The 18750-nt window shown below is 37.1% G+C and overlaps 1 protein-coding gene and 1 long non-coding RNA gene across 9 annotated transcripts; one reads left to right on the forward strand and one right to left on the reverse strand.

Moving 5' to 3' along the window:
* Positions 1-593: 593 nt before the first annotated feature.
* LOC138184501 (uncharacterized) lies at positions 594-5122 on the reverse strand. Of its 4 annotated transcripts, XR_011174332.1 has the most exons (5): positions 4815-5122; positions 3944-4604; positions 3706-3818; positions 1170-3533; positions 594-724 (listed from the first exon to the last, which is right to left on the reverse strand). It is a non-coding gene; the product is annotated as an uncharacterized LOC138184501 (long non-coding RNA). The 4 variants fall into 4 exon arrangements; XR_011174330.1 differs by having other exon boundaries at positions 1170-3818; XR_011174331.1 differs by having other exon boundaries at positions 3706-4604.
* Positions 686-17723, forward strand: RhoBTB (Rho-related BTB domain containing). Of its 5 annotated transcripts, none has more exons than XM_069122513.1 (15): positions 686-854; positions 9762-10125; positions 10668-10771; positions 11279-11476; positions 12832-13039; positions 13153-13395; positions 13482-13567; positions 13902-14028; positions 14145-14279; positions 14749-14772; positions 15241-15391; positions 15503-15633; positions 15708-15950; positions 16034-16182; positions 16453-17723. In XM_069122513.1, the coding sequence occupies exons 2-15, from the start codon at positions 9946-9948 to the stop codon at positions 16685-16687; spliced, it is 2214 nt and encodes a 737-aa protein (XP_068978614.1). In that variant the 5' UTR covers positions 686-854; positions 9762-9945; the 3' UTR covers positions 16688-17723. The 5 variants fall into 5 exon arrangements, with proteins under 5 accessions (XP_068978614.1, XP_068978619.1, XP_068978616.1 ...); XM_069122515.1 differs by lacking the exon at positions 686-854 and adding an exon at positions 3427-3537; XM_069122514.1 differs by lacking the exon at positions 686-854 and adding an exon at positions 4534-4674.
* Positions 17724-18750: the final 1027 nt, after the last annotated feature.

Here is an 18750-nt window from a genome sequence, read left to right on the forward strand (position 1 = left end):
TTTATAGTAGAAATCAAATTATATGGAATTCTTTTTGGAATTGCCAATTACTACCGCAGCACGTATTATTATGAATAGCAATAACATTGTTGCAAAGATATTGGATGATAGCCCAATGCAGAACAGAGATTACTAAGTGAAACGCAACTGCTTGATGCACATCAGACAACTCAATATCGTTTGCAATAAAATTGTAGAAAAGCTAAGGTATTACTGACACAAGTTTCAAATTTTCTGTTTCCATATATGCCAAAAATTATTCTACACAATCGATTGTCAGTAAATAATTAATTAATATTCCAATACTTATTATCTAACAATGGCATCTAATAATTTAATTATAGGGACAAATGATCAATTAATATACCAATAACTCCAATTATCTTAACAAATTCTAAATCAAATTGCAAGATGAATGCTCTAGTGATCTGACACGACGGCAGTCAGATATTAATGCGTTGCAGCGTGCACCAAGTCGTTGTGCTCATCAGTCTATACACGGTTTAAATTGTTACTTAACAATTGCACGAACGGCTCCAGACACTTAAGTCCGCCTCGTTCGGCGTCTCTGCCTTCTTTCGTGTCCGTTTAACGGACTTGATGAGCTAATGGTGGTCCAAGCCGAGGCACGGGACAACAGCAATGCAGAAATCCCTTTCGGTTGCAATCTTACGGATTGTTTGCTCGTAAGCTGCACGATCGCGTCAAGTCTCGAACACACCATCTACGGCGCGAAAGAAAAACAGTCTTTATTAATTATCATGTGAAGGTGCAGCTTCGTTTGCCAGGAACGCATAAAACAGTTTGCTTTCCCGAGATCGACAGTAGGAACTAGTCGGAAACGCGGATAACAGGTGAGTAATTTAGAATATAGAGAGGATAGGAAATCTATAAGGCGCAGAGAAATTAAAAAACAAAAAAATGTCTTTTTGAAAATACAAAAAGATAATATATATATATATGTATATATTTTAGCTTTCAAAACTCTCTAAGAACTATTATAGAAAATTTTCAAAGAACTTTACGCTGAAAATCTACCTTTGATTTTTTTAGGTCCAATTAGACAGTCGTCACATTTGTGAATTTATATATTTGCTTAACCATAGAATTGCTGATTTATATTTTTTAAAATATCCTAGAATGGAACAAAAAGATATAAAACGCGTTACCTCTGAGTCATTGGTCGTTGAGATGTCCGACGTCAGCATGTCGATTCGATTACTGTGGGAAGGTGCATCGCGATTGGATTGAATAAAGTATTCTACAATTAATAACACTCGTTGAAATATGTTTTCCAGCGTTTGTTAGCTTGTATATCGCGCAACCTGGGATTCATTTGTGCATTATGGGAAAACGATCGGCATCCCTATCTTCCGAAGTAACGTCTTGCATTACATAAGCATTATTTCAATTACACCAACATATGTGATCTTAACGAGGTGGAACGGACAATTAATTAATCGATTAAATGGTGCTGTTTGAATGGATTGCGTAACGAAACGTTTCACGACGTGCAAGCTCTACCTATAGCATCTTATTATCTTTTTAATCTGGATCTGTTTATTCTGAAAATTAAAAGAAATTATTTGAACAAGACGAAATTATTGATTAATTTCAATTTCATAGTATCGTAGAAAAATGTTCAAGTATTTCAAAGTAGTTGGAACATTGTAATCTTGAAAATGTAGCATGTTCAATTCTTATATTGAAATTTTAAGTATCTATAGTAACTTTGATATTACAATATTCTACATTTATGTACATTCAATCATAGTCATCTTCATTCATTATTGAGTATATTATGTATTCATACTTCTCTTAAACTCTTCCTAGATTCCAATTTCATTTCAGTACTTCCATAAATGAGTTTACAAACTCAAACTAGAATACTACTCCAATCTTTTATACAACTTCCTTGTGGGACTTCTTGCCAAGTCGAGCCGCGTAACAACTAGGTCTCCCGCTTCTTTCTTTCCATTTTTCAGTTCAAGCAATCCCAGCCACATTTCGTATATTAATACCCTCTACCTCCATCTCTGAGGCTCTAAAAAATTTCAATCTATAGCTATCTACACCTCTACTTCTTCCTCCCTGAAAACTCATTTCAAGAAAGCAAAACATTCGTCACATTCCAAGATATCAATGATCGACAGAATTCTAAAATTGCAAATTAGCCCAAGGGCGATCGATTAGGCGAACTACAATTAATTCGGCTAATTCAATGACGGTGACCATGGCGGCCAGATATACAACGTCCCTGTCCTGCCGCACTGTACAGGGTGGATTGATTTTTCGCTCTCTGACGTCACGAGCGAGGCTGGCATGCGCGTGGACGAGGTGTCGCCGTCTCGACGCGCTTTATTTTCCCGTCTCGACTTCTGTTTTGCGTAATCCACCGACTATATCCCTTTTGCGATATCCCTTTATCGAAGTCCTGCGATTTCGATGATCAAAGACAAACGCTCCTCCATCTCTCTAATCCGCATCAAAACTACTGACTCGTCGATATAAAAGCTCTAGATTCTATGACATGATTTTCCTAAGAAATGGAAAAAATAATTCTGGCTGTTTTTTGTACTTGATACAATTAGGCTGGTAAAAAGAAAGATGAAAGAAATATTGGGCGATGCGGTTAATTTGTAACAGAAAAATAATCGTGCAGAACGTCATGTTGTGAAACTAAATTATTTGAGAATAATTTCTTTGAAGAAAGGCTGGATCACTTAGAATGCAAGAATACTTGCAATTTAAAAAAAGGAATAAAATGATCAGAAAATTTTGAGTATTCTAAGTATTCTAAAAGCAATGTTGGATTTCAAATTGGATAAAATGGATCAAAGCAAATTCCAAATATTACATTTTAAATCACCATCAAATTCAAACTTTCTTAATAGCTACAATAATTAAGCTCTGATCATAATCAACGGCAAACATGAAAAATCTCTCGCGATAAAACAGGCATTGCGGAGGAAGAGGCGAAGAGGTGGTAGACTGGGGTTGTCGTCGCTCGGGAACGAAGCAGGGCAAGTCGGGGTCAGAGACGAGTTCATTCAGTCTCACGCGGTTGGCTGACTGCTGATCGTTTTCTCTTGTTCCAACTCTTGCCAAAGCTTACATTCTCCTCCTTTCCTGTCTCGGTGATTCTCCCTTCCTGTGGCGTTGGTGATTCCCTCTTCCTCCTGCTGATTCGCGGCGTTCGAAGCTTGGAGGCACAACGAGTTCGCCGTCGACAATCGAGCTGCTTGTGTACCTCTGAACGAGTACACGTGCATTGTCGGGACGACGGGACGCATTTCTAGGCGGTTTAACACGGTCTAGTTTCGCGACCGCGCTTTCGATCCATAGAAGAAACTGTCATTGAACAGTTGTGTATAGTTTTTCCATTTGGTTTGTTATTATTTTGTAGGAATAAAAATTGCACGTTTCTTTCATTTATTTTGAGTAACTTAAGTTCATTCATTTTCTTGATTTTTCAAGTAACCTTTTGATCCGACGTGTTTGGAGACGAGAGGTGCTCAATGCGGTAGTAATCACTGTGTACGAATTCACAATATCTTTTGTTTTAATATTACACATTTTACATTCTGCATATACCAAAAATAAAATCAGTAATATAGGAATATATTCGTTTGTTAGGAAAAAAAGAACAGTTGGAGTACCTACAGGCATTCATAGGTGTATTATTAATATCTAGCGAGTGATTACCTTTAACCTTCTATAAGCATTGACTTCTATCACGTACAGGTACCAATGATAGTCAAAGGGTTGCAAAACATAACCAAATAATCCCTAATTCTGCCTTCTCACTTATGCTTCTCCTAAAAAATTGAAAGATGTCCGACAAAGTTCTAAGATATCAAATATAAAAAAGAATTGTTGTTGTCACAAACTGTTACTATCGGATGAATTGGCAATATAGAGAGAAGCGATAAGCGTAACGAACCTTTGAGCCGCGAGGGCCGATCTAAGTCCATGAGGGCTGTCCACCACACTTGACTGCTCCGTTCCCTCCCCACTTCTTCGATTCGCCAGGACGTCAGCTGGAACTTGCGTGGTGCGTCCTGGGTGTGCAGCGTGCCGCTGCAGCTTCTAGTCCATTGTCACGATCCGAGAGACGGTAGGAACAGGAAGAAAGGAGAGAAATCTGTTATAAAAGTCATCGACTATCAGACTGCGTCTCGATAACTCGTGTCATCGAGTCTGGACCTACGTAACCTCACTTTTGTCATTTCGTTCAGCTAGTTGTTTCATTTCGTCTCGCAGAATCTCGCTGTACGTTTGTGAAACGCGAGTTTATGGATTCGTCTTCTATCAACGAAGACATAATCCGATCTGAGTATCACAGTGCGTGTGAGTAGACGTGATTTCGTGCATTTATGAGACTTGTTTCGTCTACGTAGCTGTCAGTATACGTATACGTTGCGGACGTAGATGGTTCAGCCTGTTAACTTTCCTCGCGTTTCAATATTTTCGCGTGTTTTCGCGTTTCAACGTGTTTAAGGGAACCAGCGTTAATCTTCGTATTAATTGGATTGGTGATCGTTGACAAAACATTGTTCTCGATTTCTTCATGTTGAATTGGTAGTGAGTGTACTTCCGAAGACCTAAAGATAAAAAAGAACACTGCCAGATTTGAGAATCGTTTGTCAAATAAATCAACCATCTTCTAACTTGGTAAGTGATACAATTTTAAATTTGTGTATCGCGATGACGTTTAATCGTTCAATCCTCGTTGGTTTAATGAACGCACCATTGATCGTTAATAGTTAACTATCTATTTGATCGTTTATGAAAATTTTGAAAGGATTACTTACGCAGACAGAGCTTCGTTTTCTGATGATAACCGCAGTCAAGTGAAAACATCGTGTCAACTATTCATATCGGTCGAACGTATTCTCTATGCTTCTCTTTCTAACCTCTGTTCTAACTTATGTAAGAGACCACACTGCGTGCAGCCGTGCAGCCCGTGTCCCTGGCGTAATACTGCTCCAAGTGATCATATATGAATTTTTCCTCGTTATATTATATACACTCTATATGATTATCTAATTTCATCTTTTAATATATAAAAATTGCAAAAATGACGATACTCTGAAAGTAAATTGTAACACAGGCCCCACACTGTTCGTCAACAGCTGATGGGAATACTTATAGTTAGCGACTTCCGGTTAACACGTTCCATGCCGAAAGAAATGCGAAATTTTAACAATACTTTCAATTAGAGTAAAATGATTGATGTAGAAAAATAGTATTTGTGTTACTATTACGACTTTAATCTCTTTTGATTAATTTTTTTTAAATTCAACAATTAATTTTCTTCCATGATTCTTTTTTTTAATCTTATGTGAGCGTAAGATTTCTATTATTCTTTGACATTTCGTGATTGATTATATTCTATTAATAGGCAAATAAATATGTTTTTATGTAAGATTTATTTACATATACTTATTTCAGTTTACATTTGATACGTATGCTATGCACGCATGAATGTATGCATACATGGTATAAAACCAACAAATAAGAATTAAATAATATTTATTACGTTGTATATCTTTGAAGTCTGCAGAGGTATGGGCAATAGCAGCAACAGAAAGGAAAACGGAGAAGTAAGAATTGATAAACATCGTTCTTTAATAAAGATTAAGAATGTTTAGCAAAAAATTAGAACAATCGTATTTTCTAAATAGCATTTAATATAGACATTCAATACTACTAGACTACAGATATTTATGCAAATTCACGTTTTTACGTTTTTAGGAAGGTTTACTTTCGTTATCCTGGAAAACCGATGACACAAAAGCTCTGAATTATTAACCAACTATCATCCAATTTACGAAATATAAAAAACAAACAGCGTCAGAAATGAATTTCTGGATATTCGTAGTGAACATAATCGCACGAGCGTCGAAAGCGATTAGCCGCTGAAAGAGGTCGGCAATAGGAGCAGCGTTTACTTAATTAATGTGGCCGCTGCGTGGCTCGTTGACCCCGCCGCAATTCTCGCACTCTTAAATCGTCCTTCGACGAAATTGATTTACCGGCCGAGCAGGGACGAATGCTGTTCTCCGTCGGTTCAAATGCGCCACCATTTTTTTCTTTCTTTTTTATTTTTTTTAACATTCCTTTTTTATGCACTGTTCTACCTTTTTCTCGGTCGTTTTGCTGACCTCTCCCGATAATTTTGTTCTTCTGCAATGCGTCAACGGATCTTCCACACGCAATACGTGTCCATGTCACCTTGGCGTTTACGTTTAGGCATTTCATCGACCGGTTCTCGATAAAATCGCTCGAATAAGACGAAAATTAGCATAATTATTGTAATCGTGGGTTAAAGTCAATACGATACTCACGAAAGAAAAATTTGTAGAGTCTAGCTCGAAGAAATAGACGTTCCTGTAGATGAATACTGAATGGGAATTGAACTTTTTAAGAGGAAGTTGAAGATAGACTATAAATAAATTTGTAGGCTACAAATCATTCAGACGGATATAAAGATATACATCAATTTTTTAACTAACTTATTTAAATACCAATTAGTTAGATCTAAATATGCTAAGCTTTCGTTACTTAAACGAATTAATAGGCTTACTTAAGTTTTCCCTAGAATCTCCCTAGAATTGTAATTTATAATAAATCAAGTTTTAGGTTCGTTTTTTATCGAGGAAGAATGAAAGACGTGTTGAAAGATTTGTCACGAATTTTTCTTTCGTTTTATGAGATAATGACGGCTACACAATCCTATCTTTAATTTACTCAAATTTACTCTACCTGTCTAGAAAGGGAATTGTCAGTTTCTCTAAGTATCGAGGGTATTCGAGAGTTTAAATGCTTTTCGGACGAAATCATTTTCTGATACCTTCCGAGCCTCGACCTAGTTGCGAAGTTTCATTCAAAGCCGTCGCGTAATACCCGAAGTGCTCTTCGTCGTGAATGAACCGTCGAAATTAACGTTCACCCTGCTGAGATGAAACGAAAACGAGTAGAATAGTACCGTTCGCGAACTAATGACACTCGTAAACAAATTTTAATCAGTAATATAGAAAACTGAAAGTAATAGGAAGTTAGTACTTCGGGGAATCGTAAACCGCACGTTTCGATGCAAACTAAGTTACACAAAAATTCAAGTAATTCTCGATGAGAATATTTATCGACGTTATCGTGTAATTTATTATCAGGGAATTTACGTTCGATCAATTGGAAGCTTGACAAAATTCATATTATTTCCTTTGAAAAGTTCAACAAATATATGTTAAAAACGATGATTTTTTAAATATGCTATGTACTTTCATTTATAATGGTGATCTTACGAGACGACAGATTTCACTGATGTCAGAAATGCTATAACGATCCGATCAATATTTGCATATTTTGTATATCCTTGCACGTTCTAATTTCGCGTAGATGCGTGGATATTTGCAGTCTATTAATAATTAGAACGTCTGGATAAGTCGACGTGAAAATCAATGCACCTATTTCTAGGTCGCGTTAACGATCGTGCGATAAGTTCAAGTGCAGCGGCATCGAGTATCCTCTTCGCCCTACGAATCGTTGATCGTTTCCGGTCGCTCGGTAATTCACCGTAAACAGTGGAAATCTTCGTGTGCCACGTCAAGCATCGCAGATCGATAAGACCTTGTAAAAAGTCGACGACAATTCACGAGCTGCAACAGAGGAAACGACATTTAATTGTCGATGCATAAGTAGTCATGCGATTCGCGAACGTTCCGCGATTATCGATCGTCCGACCCTTCCAAACTTCATCTCCTTTTCTTTTTTCTTCTTTCCTCTCCCGCGGTGAAAGAAATTTCTTGGGAAGTCCCTTGACTGCAAAGGCTTGGCTAGCGTGCGATGGCCGAGCAAAATTGTTTCTTGTCGGAGAAATAGTCCGCCAAACTGCTCTCTCGAAACGTTTAAACCCCTCGGTATTCACATTTAATCCTTTACACAATATGATTTGTGTTTCATTATCTTAACTTAATTAATAGGACAAGTTTTTCGAGAAATAATTAAGAAATTAGAAACTTAGAAGAAATAGAGTTGATTGATTTGATTTCTGAGAAGCTCGTTGTATGTACGTTGTTCACTTCAACGATTAGAATAGGTAGAGATACGAGCAAAAGAAAATTAATTTAGGTTCAGCATTTGTCTAAAAAAAATCGTTTTAGCTCTGTATCGAAACGAGATCATACCAATATTAATATCCTAGTTAAAGCTTAAAAATAGATTTTAAATGAATTTGCAAATTAAGTTAATTAATTAAGTTAAGTCAATTAAGTTAAGAATTTTCCTACGTCTGTATGAACGTGAGAGATATTTTATCTTCCCAGCAATCGATTCCTCGGCGACGTTTGATGGGTAAAATGAGATTCTTATTGTCGGAGTAAATTCATTCACAGAGTCGGATCACGAAAGGAAGAGGCGCTCGGCACGGGCCAATGTATCGAGCGGGCCACAGTTTCGACTTTTACGTTGTGACTCATTCTGATTGTTCTGCATACACGTATAGACGCTGTCACCTAGCACCGGTTATCGACGTGTTCGCTTGAAATACGATTTTATAGTCTAGTCAGGGATGGGATAAAGTTGTTTCTCACGTCATGCGATTGTCTCACCTGTCATGCGATAGTAATTGTTTCACTGGTAAACGCAGTTTCTTTACTTTTTTAATGCACTTTTTATGTCTGATTTCAATCTGATTTTCTATTCGACCGGACATATGTATAAAAAGCGTTTATTTCGAAAGAATGATTGATAGCATGAAAGAAGAAAATCCTTGATTCAACGTATCAGAAAGAACACCTTCTCAAACGTAACGAAGGAAACCAACTCTCGATTGACTCAACGATCTCGCGAATTAACAAATCTAACGATTTCGACGTTCAAATTGACATCCACATACCCGAAATAAACGTCACGCATTGCTTAGAAAATATCTGACTTTGGTGCTCCGATATAAATACATACTCTGGTAAGTTTCGGTGAAATTCGGTGTAAACCAGATAAAACGAAGCTTCGAAGTTCGTTTAAAAGCGGCTGACGCGATCAACGACGGTGTCATCCTGTTGTTGAAGCTCGTATGAACGTGAGAATTCCTAGTTAGTGTCCATGGCTTGGTTCAGGGTTAAGGTGATAGGCGGGGTTGAGGTTGAAGTTACGAACGTTCGATACTAAATATAGAGAAGCCGCTTACGGGGTCAAATCAATAGGCATTCTGCGTATACATGTATATTTACGGTGCCTGGACGTCTGAACGTTGCACGTAAGCTTAAAATACCTACGCCTACGTGACCGATCGACATCGTGTCTGCACCGTTGTCTGCATCGTTATCAGCGTCTTTTTAACTTTCGATCAAGAAACATATCGTGTATCGAACTGTTCAAAATGTTGAGCTTAGTCGTTCGAGTATTACAGATCCTTAGCTTGTGTTTTGTCGAAGGAACATCTTTTTCTTAGAAGCTATGGTACAATTTTTAACTGACTAAAAGAAGAATCTGATTACAGAGAACCCGCGTCGAATGAAAGATCAAACGCACTGAAAGCGCGCGGTGCATTACAAGTAGAATTCAGACTGTCACGCGACGTAACCGGTACCAACTTTATTCTCACGTGAAACCTCGCACCTTTCCCCTCATGCCTGCACCATTCTTTTCCTTGCAATTTCCAAGCAACGATTAGATCATTCCTAGAATTCTTCCAAGGACATCGCGTACGTGGATCCATTGACCAATCGTATGGTTACGATTTTTCTTTACGATTTCAGTTTCAGCATCGTTAAGGGGAACAGACCGCCAGGATCAACGCGGCGTCATCTTTCACGGTGAAGATCGGATGTGGACATTGTGCCATTCGACTGACGAAACGGTAGCAACGGAGGAAATCGCGATTTCGGACGACCTGGCACGTGAGAGGAGGGCATATTGGATGAACAGGGGAGATTGTCGGTGATGGACAATGAGCAGCCGCATCAGGAACTGGTCAAGTGCGTGGTTGTCGGCGATACGGCAGTTGGAAAGACCAGGCTGATCTGTGCGAGAGCCTGTAACAAACACGTGTCGCTGTCGCAACTCTTGACGACTCACGTGCCCACCGTCTGGGCCATCGACCAGTATAGAATCTACAAGGACGTGAGTTCATGGAGTAGCGTTCGATGTTATTCGCTAAGTCGTAGTGTCTAACTTTAGTAGAGATTAAATGCGATATAGTTCGTTGGTTGTAATTTTTATCTTCCATGTAGATTGGGTTTGGTAGAATTTGTGAATCGTGACCTCCAATTTGTTAGTAGTAATCATTGTTTTAATTTTGAAAGGACAACGCAATACGCTTCGCACGCGATGTACCGTTTAACGAGGAGTAAATGTCGAAGTTGAAAATTCTTAAGTTGGGAGCAAATATTTGCATCGGTGCTTACCCTCAGGTCATTTAAGAGGCGTTCAAATACCTGTACTGTATTTTCACTTTCATCGTGATCTCTGCGTAGATTTCTGGTTTGGCCAGTTTCGTCTGATCGCTTTTGAGGAACGTTATTGCGTCTTTGGTTGGTGCTCAATGGACTGTTTGACGAATTTATCTCGAAGTCTCATATTTCGTTTCCTGCACACTGTAGATCAGTCGTTAAATATAAAAATGTAACTAAGATAAAAGACTTCAACTTGCGTCCATTTTCTAGGTCCTAGAACGTTCCTGGGAAGTAGTCGATAACGTGAATGTTTCCTTGCGACTTTGGGACACGTTTGGCGACCACGAGAAGGATCGACGTTTCGCGTACGGCAGGTAAGATAATCGTCAAATAAATCTTCTCATAAATTTCCACTGTGTTTAGCGTACCATTTAACGCACAGACAGAATATTCTTGTATCTTCTTCGATCGTAGTAAAGTTGGTACTTACAATTTTAGCTTTATCTTACGATAGCTCTAAAAACTAATATAAATTATTTTAACACTTATCCCGTTTGCCGTCATATTTAGTATAGAATTTACCTCTTATTCCTCTAAGAATATAATTTCATATATTTTGATATCAATTTTTTATACGTGGTCTATCATTTAAACGCTGTAATTATTCTTCTCTCCTTTTTATTATTTCTACGTGGTCTATCATTTAAACGCTGTAATTATTCTTCTCTCCTTTTTATTATTTCTACGCGAACCACTTAGAAGCCAGTACTGATCAACTATAAATCTCCTGAAACTTCATAATTTTAATATAAGAATACACGATTAGTATATTTAACTTTTCAAAGATCAAACAATTAATCTCTACGTATGTTTAAAATTAGATCGGACGTTGTGCTACTATGTTTCTCTATAACAAATCCCGTATCTCTACGGAACTGCAAGGCGATGTGGTATCCGGAAATACGACGATTCTGCCCACAGACTCCGGTACTGTTAGTGGGCTGCAAGAACGATCTACGTTACATGTACCGAGATGAGACTTATCTGAGCTATTTCCGTGACCGCAGTCCGTTCGTGAGGTACGATATTGTTCCTTCAACTACATATAGTCAGTCTCCTCTTTTCCACATTTAGAAGCAACACACTCTTTCCTGAATCGACTTCTTCACCCTATATTGGAGCTCGTTTAAATGCAACGACAGCCTCTTCGACGAAGTATGTCAAAGTATTGATTCCGCGAATGTCTCGTAGACTCTTTACCGATCGGACGACTCCTTTGCACCTCTTATCAAACAGAAACTATCCTTTCTCCGCCATCTCGAGGATATTATCAACGCAGACCACCGCAGCCAACGAGTTCTGTTCAATTCTTAGCATAGTAAAATACAACGATCGACGTTCTTGAGTAAGAGGGGTCCTTAAGGGATCCTGCATGGTTTATAGATAGGCAGATTACCGACGGGTACGAAAAGGCACATTTTGAGATCTTGAGTAACCATCTCTTGGTATGCTAATATTATACTACTGACCAAAAGTTTGGGATCTCTATAGGTTCCATAAAGTTGAGAAATTTAAAAGAAAACTTGGAATATCTTATTGTAGGAAATTTCTACGATGTTCTTGTCAAAAGTAACTGAAGAAAATTACTATTGATATCTATAGTATTAATTTTAAATTAATCACATTATTAAGAACTTGAGAAAATGACTAAAAAATTTTAGCCACTAGCATAAGCGTGACGGATTGTAGAGTCAATAGATTCCTGACAAAAGGCTTCTGAGAGGCTTCAATCACTTTGGAACAATATTCTGGAAAATATGCTTTTAGTATATTTTTTATTTTATTAAAAATGCCTTTTTATACGTAAACACGAAGGGAAAACTGTAAGTTGGGAAACACTGGTTTATACGGTTAAGCTAATATAGGATTGACATCTTTCTGTGACCTAAGTAGAGTAGTAGCTATATATGAATATGTATACCAGTTTTAACAGAATTGTAAATTCGCAGGTGGAGAAGTTACTCACGTTAGGATATTTAATCGATGAAATACCGCATTTATACTGAATTTTTGCACCTATATTGCTTGACGGTATAGCGGAGAATATTTTATTTCGATGTGCCACGCGATATAGAACAGAATTCCGAGCCTTGACATATTGGAGACTCCCAAGGGATTTTCAAAGTTCATCGTGACTTTCAGTATCTTTTTTACGATCGTTTTGCAGAATCCTATTATATAAAGATAACTTTATGAGTAACACCCTTTTAGCTTCAGATTGTATTAATTTGTATGATATTGTATAAAAATTAAGCTATTTGAATATTATTATTAGTACTTGCATATCATTATAAATTTATAAATCTATTATAAATTTATAATGTATTAAAGTATTTAATATATTAATTTAATATTTTGATAAATTGATTTTCAGAGCCACGAGGAAGAGCGATCTGGTAATGCCTGATCAAGCTCGAGCTGTTGCACGTGAGCTTGGTGTTTGCTATTATGAGACTAGCGTCTTTACATATTACGGTGTTAACGAAGTCTTCGAGAATTCAATACGCGCTGCCTTAATCGCGCGTCGCCAACAACGATTTTGGATGACGAACTTGAAGAGGGTGCAAAGGCCTCTTCTTCAGGTAAGCTTTCCTAGAAAATTCACATGTTTATTAAAAAAACCAGTTTGGAAAAAGATTAATTTAACAGAGGATAATTTAATTTATTTAAATTAATAGATCATATTATATTTCAGGCACCGTTTTGTCCACCAAAACCTGTACCACCGGAAGTGTGTCTGGCGACAAGCACTTACGAAGAAAACATGAAAACGTTGTGGACAAAACCAGTTCACACTGACGTGACTTTGATAGCCGGAAACTGCACGTTTTCCGCTCACAGGTGTCTTTTAGCCGCAGCATCGCCCGCGTTCCATCGACTTTTCTCTATGGAACTCGTTCAGGAACAAACACCTCGAAGCTCTAGCGAATCTAGCATGGTATTCTCTGTTTCTTATTATCCTCTTATTTTTTAAATTATTGTTTGTATTTTACTTGCAAACATTTCTAAAAAAATTGTATTAAGGTGAGTACATTCGGCGAAGCAACGGTCGGTGACTTCAACGATGACACCGAATGCCTCATTCGTATCGATCAATCAAAACCTGCAAAGTGAGTTCATTGAGCAAATCTGTTCAAATTATAATATACATTATTGTCTGGAAATTTTTAATTGTCTATTATTCATTCTAATATTTAAAAACAGATTGTTAGCTTTATATTTGTATTTTAATAATAACTTTTAAAAGCATAGCAAGTATTATTCCATACATTATTCACTCAAAAAAGGATTATTAATACCTATCATATAATATCGCATAGTGATACTCGATAGTTGATAACTTATCTTGAATAATTTCCTAAATTTTGTAAATTTCCAAGCCTCTTATATGGTATTGCAATGACGTTATACACAATTAACCAAATTGTGAAAATCATATTGTAGAGTTTGGGAACAACTGAAGCGACGTTCAAGCTTCCAAGTACTGCCCACGGTGGACAACCAAAAGAAACCACCTGGAGCTACTAGAGAACTTAATCATCCTGCCTTCCAGAACATCCGTGTATGCTTGGTAAGTCTCTATAAGTATGAAAACCAGAGTAAATAAATTAATAAGAATTTGTTTATTCGAGTTACATAATAATAAGATCCTAATTAGTTTCCTTTTTTTGTTCAATTAAATTATAGACTGAAAATACAAATGGAATGCAGCAACCAACGACCGTGGTGACGCTGTCTAAACTAATTACACCTCAGGCGATGCAGCAGTGCTTGCAATTCATTTACATGGGCAGCTTGGATAAACGGTATCACGATCTACAAGTACGTTGCGTCGGTACAATTACCTGTGCGGGCAGGTACACCCGTGGGCCATCTAACATTTTTTTTTTTAGTTGATATAATAGCTTTTATACATCCATTTTCCTTTCGATGTCATTACTGCATTAAAAAAATAACTTAATATATACAGTAATTGATAAATAAATCTTATGCGTGTATTTCTTATGATACAAATGTACTAAAGGTAAACCTATCTGAACAGCTTTCGAAGCAACTGGTTAATATTTTTTAGGAAATTAGGTCGATGCTAGGAATTCCAGAAAATCATATAAATAAAGTAATTATGTAATATTTGTATACCCAGTAGTAGGTTGTTATATTATTTTGGATAGGAGTTAACCCGTAGAGTAAATGTATTTTCTTTGTCGAAGGAATACTTTATGCAAATAGTAAGTTTAAAGTTTAAACACGAGTTCGGTATGCGGGAACTAACGCGGATCTATTCTTTCAGACAGCTCCTATCGGGCTTCTACTGGTTAGTACAATGTGAAATACGTTTGCTGACACAAGCACACATATCCACACGAACACATATTACACGCACGCACAACGTAGAGATATTTAGCTAAATGGAAAATATCGATTCACGGATTCCTAAAGTCAATTTGTTAGGTCATTGTCATATTTATCATCATTTTAGCATGTTTCTTTTCTAAAAAAAAGCCTTGATAAAGACATTAAGTAATGAAAATATAATTTCTATACAGTAGTATCCAATGACTCATAAAGTATTATGCATAATTTATGCAGAGGATTTGAAAATACATATTTTTAAATACGAGGATCATTAAACAATTGAGATTTCATCGGTCACAGGTGCATGAAAAACATTATCAACTTTTTTTCAGCTGACAATGTAAAAATGGATTCTAAAACTCTCATTTCATGCTTATTTTTCTATTACATAGGAATATCGATTCATTCCTCTTTCGTTCACATATAGGAGATTAGACAAGCGGCGGAATTCTTGGAGCTTCCGCAATTATTGATGGTGCTTGGGACTTTACAAACAAGAGATCAGTTTAATAATGATCTTAATAATAGGTATAAGCAAGTGGTGAGGCAACGTTTGGAAGACATTTGTCTAGAACAAGGTACTGTATTAATGAAATATAATAAGCAAAACATCTGCAGTCTAATAATATTAAAAATTAATTTAAAATAATTTTTTCTCATTTTCGATGACAAAATATGATTTCTTTTAGGACTCTTCGCTGATGTTATATTTGAACTAGACGATGGAAGTGTTCCAGCCCACAAAGCGATACTCACTGCCCGATGTGATGTAATGAAGGCCATGTTCTCCGGAGATTTTCGTGAAAGTAGCGCAAAAGTGGTAAATATCAGTCTCCTGAAGCTTCTTCAAAAATATTTTATCACAATAAAATTACAATAACATTCGATGAACAGATAGTGTTTCCCGGTGTACGCGAGTACACGTTCCACAAACTACTCTGCTATCTCTATACGGATGAAGTGCCAGCAATTTCCTCTGCCAGGTGCTTGAACCTCTTAGAATTGGCAAATCGTCTTTGTTTGCAACGACTGGTGAACTTGGTCGAGAGCAGAGTGATCGAAGATCTCGGGAGATTGTCTCAGAACGAGGGAAACGAGGCCGTGGAGAACTGTCTGAGACTGCTGGAACCGTGCAAGGTCAGCTGTTTCTTCAATGACCTGTACATGATCGATGAATCTAACATCTTCTGATAGTTTACTCGTCAATTTGCATGTCGCAGTTGCATAATGCCGATCAACTAGCTGACTGGTGTATGAACCACTTGTGCGTCAATTACAACAAGTTGTGCAAAATGTCTCCGCGAAGCGTACGCCTTCTGCATCCGGAGAACCAGGAATATTTGAACGAGCATCGATGGCCTCCAGTATGGTCCGTATTTTACATATAGAATCTAAAATTAGCGATTAATTATTTAACTCTTCAAAGCGCAGAATTTTAAGACTAAAAAGAACTTTAGTTGCACAGCAATTTTATTTCAATTACAATCGTTCTGGATGAGTTATGAACACATATTGATCAAATTAATATATATTTTTTCCTGTGCATCCATTAAAGTTTAGTCATACATAGTTGTATCTGTGACAAAACGAAATTGCTAATCTAATGAAAATAAAAATTAATTAATTATTTACTCAACAGGTATTTAAAAGACTACGATTACTACCAAAAATGTTTGGCGGAACGTGACCGCGAAAATAAGCCGACGTTGAAGAGAAATCGCAATCAGTCCGGTTGCTTATGCTTCTCTGGTACGAGCAAAACCAGGAGAGAAAGTTCGAACGGTGGTGGAGGTACAGCATCGTCGGCGAACAACGATCCGCAAGCTGAACGACCCCTATTCGACTCTATAGAGTCAGGTGAACAGGTTGTATGACAAGAGCCTAGCGGCTTACGCCGCTCAGTCCGATTCATTCTGGTCCTACCCGTGCTCATGGTCTTCATATGCACCATTTTTACTATTTTGATACTGCTACAGATTTATACTTAAGGAACGTTAAACACGATTTATGCACACTCGAAGATGCCTATGAAAAAATCCGGATATAAGTCATCCAGTCCTTTACCAGCCGTACGTAATGAGAATGAATTTCTTGGTTCTTCTTCCTGTTTTTCTTTGTCTTGGAAAAAAGTGTCCAGTCTAAGAAAAAAACGATATATGAATTACAATTCCAAGAAAAATTGGTGCGATCGTATCTTTTGTACAACTTCAACGGAAATGAATCCGACATTCGTATTGTCATTTAAGAAGTGTATTTAAAACAAATTCTATGCTGTCGATTCTTTTAGAATTTCACACGGGCGTCCGTCGTTTGTAAGCAAATAAAACAAGATGGTGCCTTTTGTTGACGACTCGTCGTTGCTGCCACAGCGACCCTAAAACAGGGTGATGTCGATCACCTGGGACATGTTTTAACGTCTTTTTGATCGTATCCGTAAATATGAATTACAGTGAAAAAGATGAATCACGATATAAGTTGAAGAATGTCTTGCATCCAATTGTCCGTCAATGAGCACGGCACGTTTTTCTATGGAGAACGTGAATGTTTCAGATTGCTCATCTACTTTGATCACGTAACAAGTGATTTTTATACAAGTGTTACTTCGGTGGTTCTTAACACCCTTGAGATTTTTTCATATTTCTCTGGTTAATATTGTTCATGATTTCTGTATATTCCTAAACCAAAATTTCTACATTAATTTCATGGTAAATTTCAGGACGCATAGAAAACCGAATTGCATTTTCTACCGAATCGTTGCGCGTCTAAATACTGGGAAATCTTGAACAGTATTTACTTCAATAATTATTGTAATTTCCAGCTTCCCTCCGCCTCAAATTACAATTTAATTCTACAAAAAAAAGAAGGGCAAGAGGAAAAGGGCTGGAAAATTTTTTAAATCGAGCCACTGAAGGGAAAAAATGAAATTTTCAAGAGACGATTAAGATTCGTCGTAATTTTATCGATGCGTGTTAGACTGAAGAAAACGAGCAATAGCTTTAGTCCATAGTAGAGCGTGACTATACTAAGGGATACACATAGTTCTATAAGGAATAAGTAACTATTAATAATAAATCGACGCGGATTTTTACATTGTTTGTACAACATCCGACGACGCTTCATCTCTTGAGTTTCCGTTCGACGAGATTACGGTTTCTTCGAGTGCGAGAAGTCCTCTCGTATTTGTACTATTTTGTAACGATTTACGGCTAAATGAAATAGCTATTCTCGTCAATCGTCGATTACTATTAAGTAATGGGGGTGCATGCAGTTCAATCGACATAAAGTTGGATCGTCCAATAAAAAAACTGCGACATATCGATCACGGTAATGGGTTACTGCTAGAATTATAAATTGCGATCACATTGGTAAGAATAATTTAATAGGATAGATAACGAGAGAAAATGGGGATGAATTGATAATTAATTCGTAACAATTATAATTACGTATATCGTAACATTCGTAAGGTATAGAGCGATGGTCCGTTAGAATGTATCTCTGTGTAAGAGTGAGTCCTCGCGTATATTATATATTTTCTTAGCGACTTGTACTTTGTAAGGCACAAATTGATTCTCGTACGCCGAAGAAACGTAATTATGTATCGTCAAAGTGGGTCATCAATCACGTATATAAATCCTCGTTTAGATATGAAGCAACTTGTATTATTAGCGGTCGATATCACAAATAATTTAATACTTGTTAGATCATCCTTTGCTGTGATCATCGTTCAATCGATTTTTTCATACATCATCGTGCAATGAAAGTATGTTCGAATGAGTGAGCGAATGGGAAGGACAAAAGGGGAGAAACAAAATATAGACGGAGAATTGTAATTTTACATTATGTATGTATATCATATACGGTACTATCTTGTTAACTGGCCGTTTATTAAAAAATTAGAATTTCGCTCCTAGAAGAAACTTCCAAGGAATGGTGGGGA

This window comes from Bombus flavifrons, chromosome 10 (genome assembly GCF_040668555.2).
Source record: "Bombus flavifrons isolate JBK064 chromosome 10, iyBomFlav1_principal, whole genome shotgun sequence".
Taxonomy (NCBI): Eukaryota; Metazoa; Arthropoda; class Insecta; order Hymenoptera; family Apidae; genus Bombus; species Bombus flavifrons.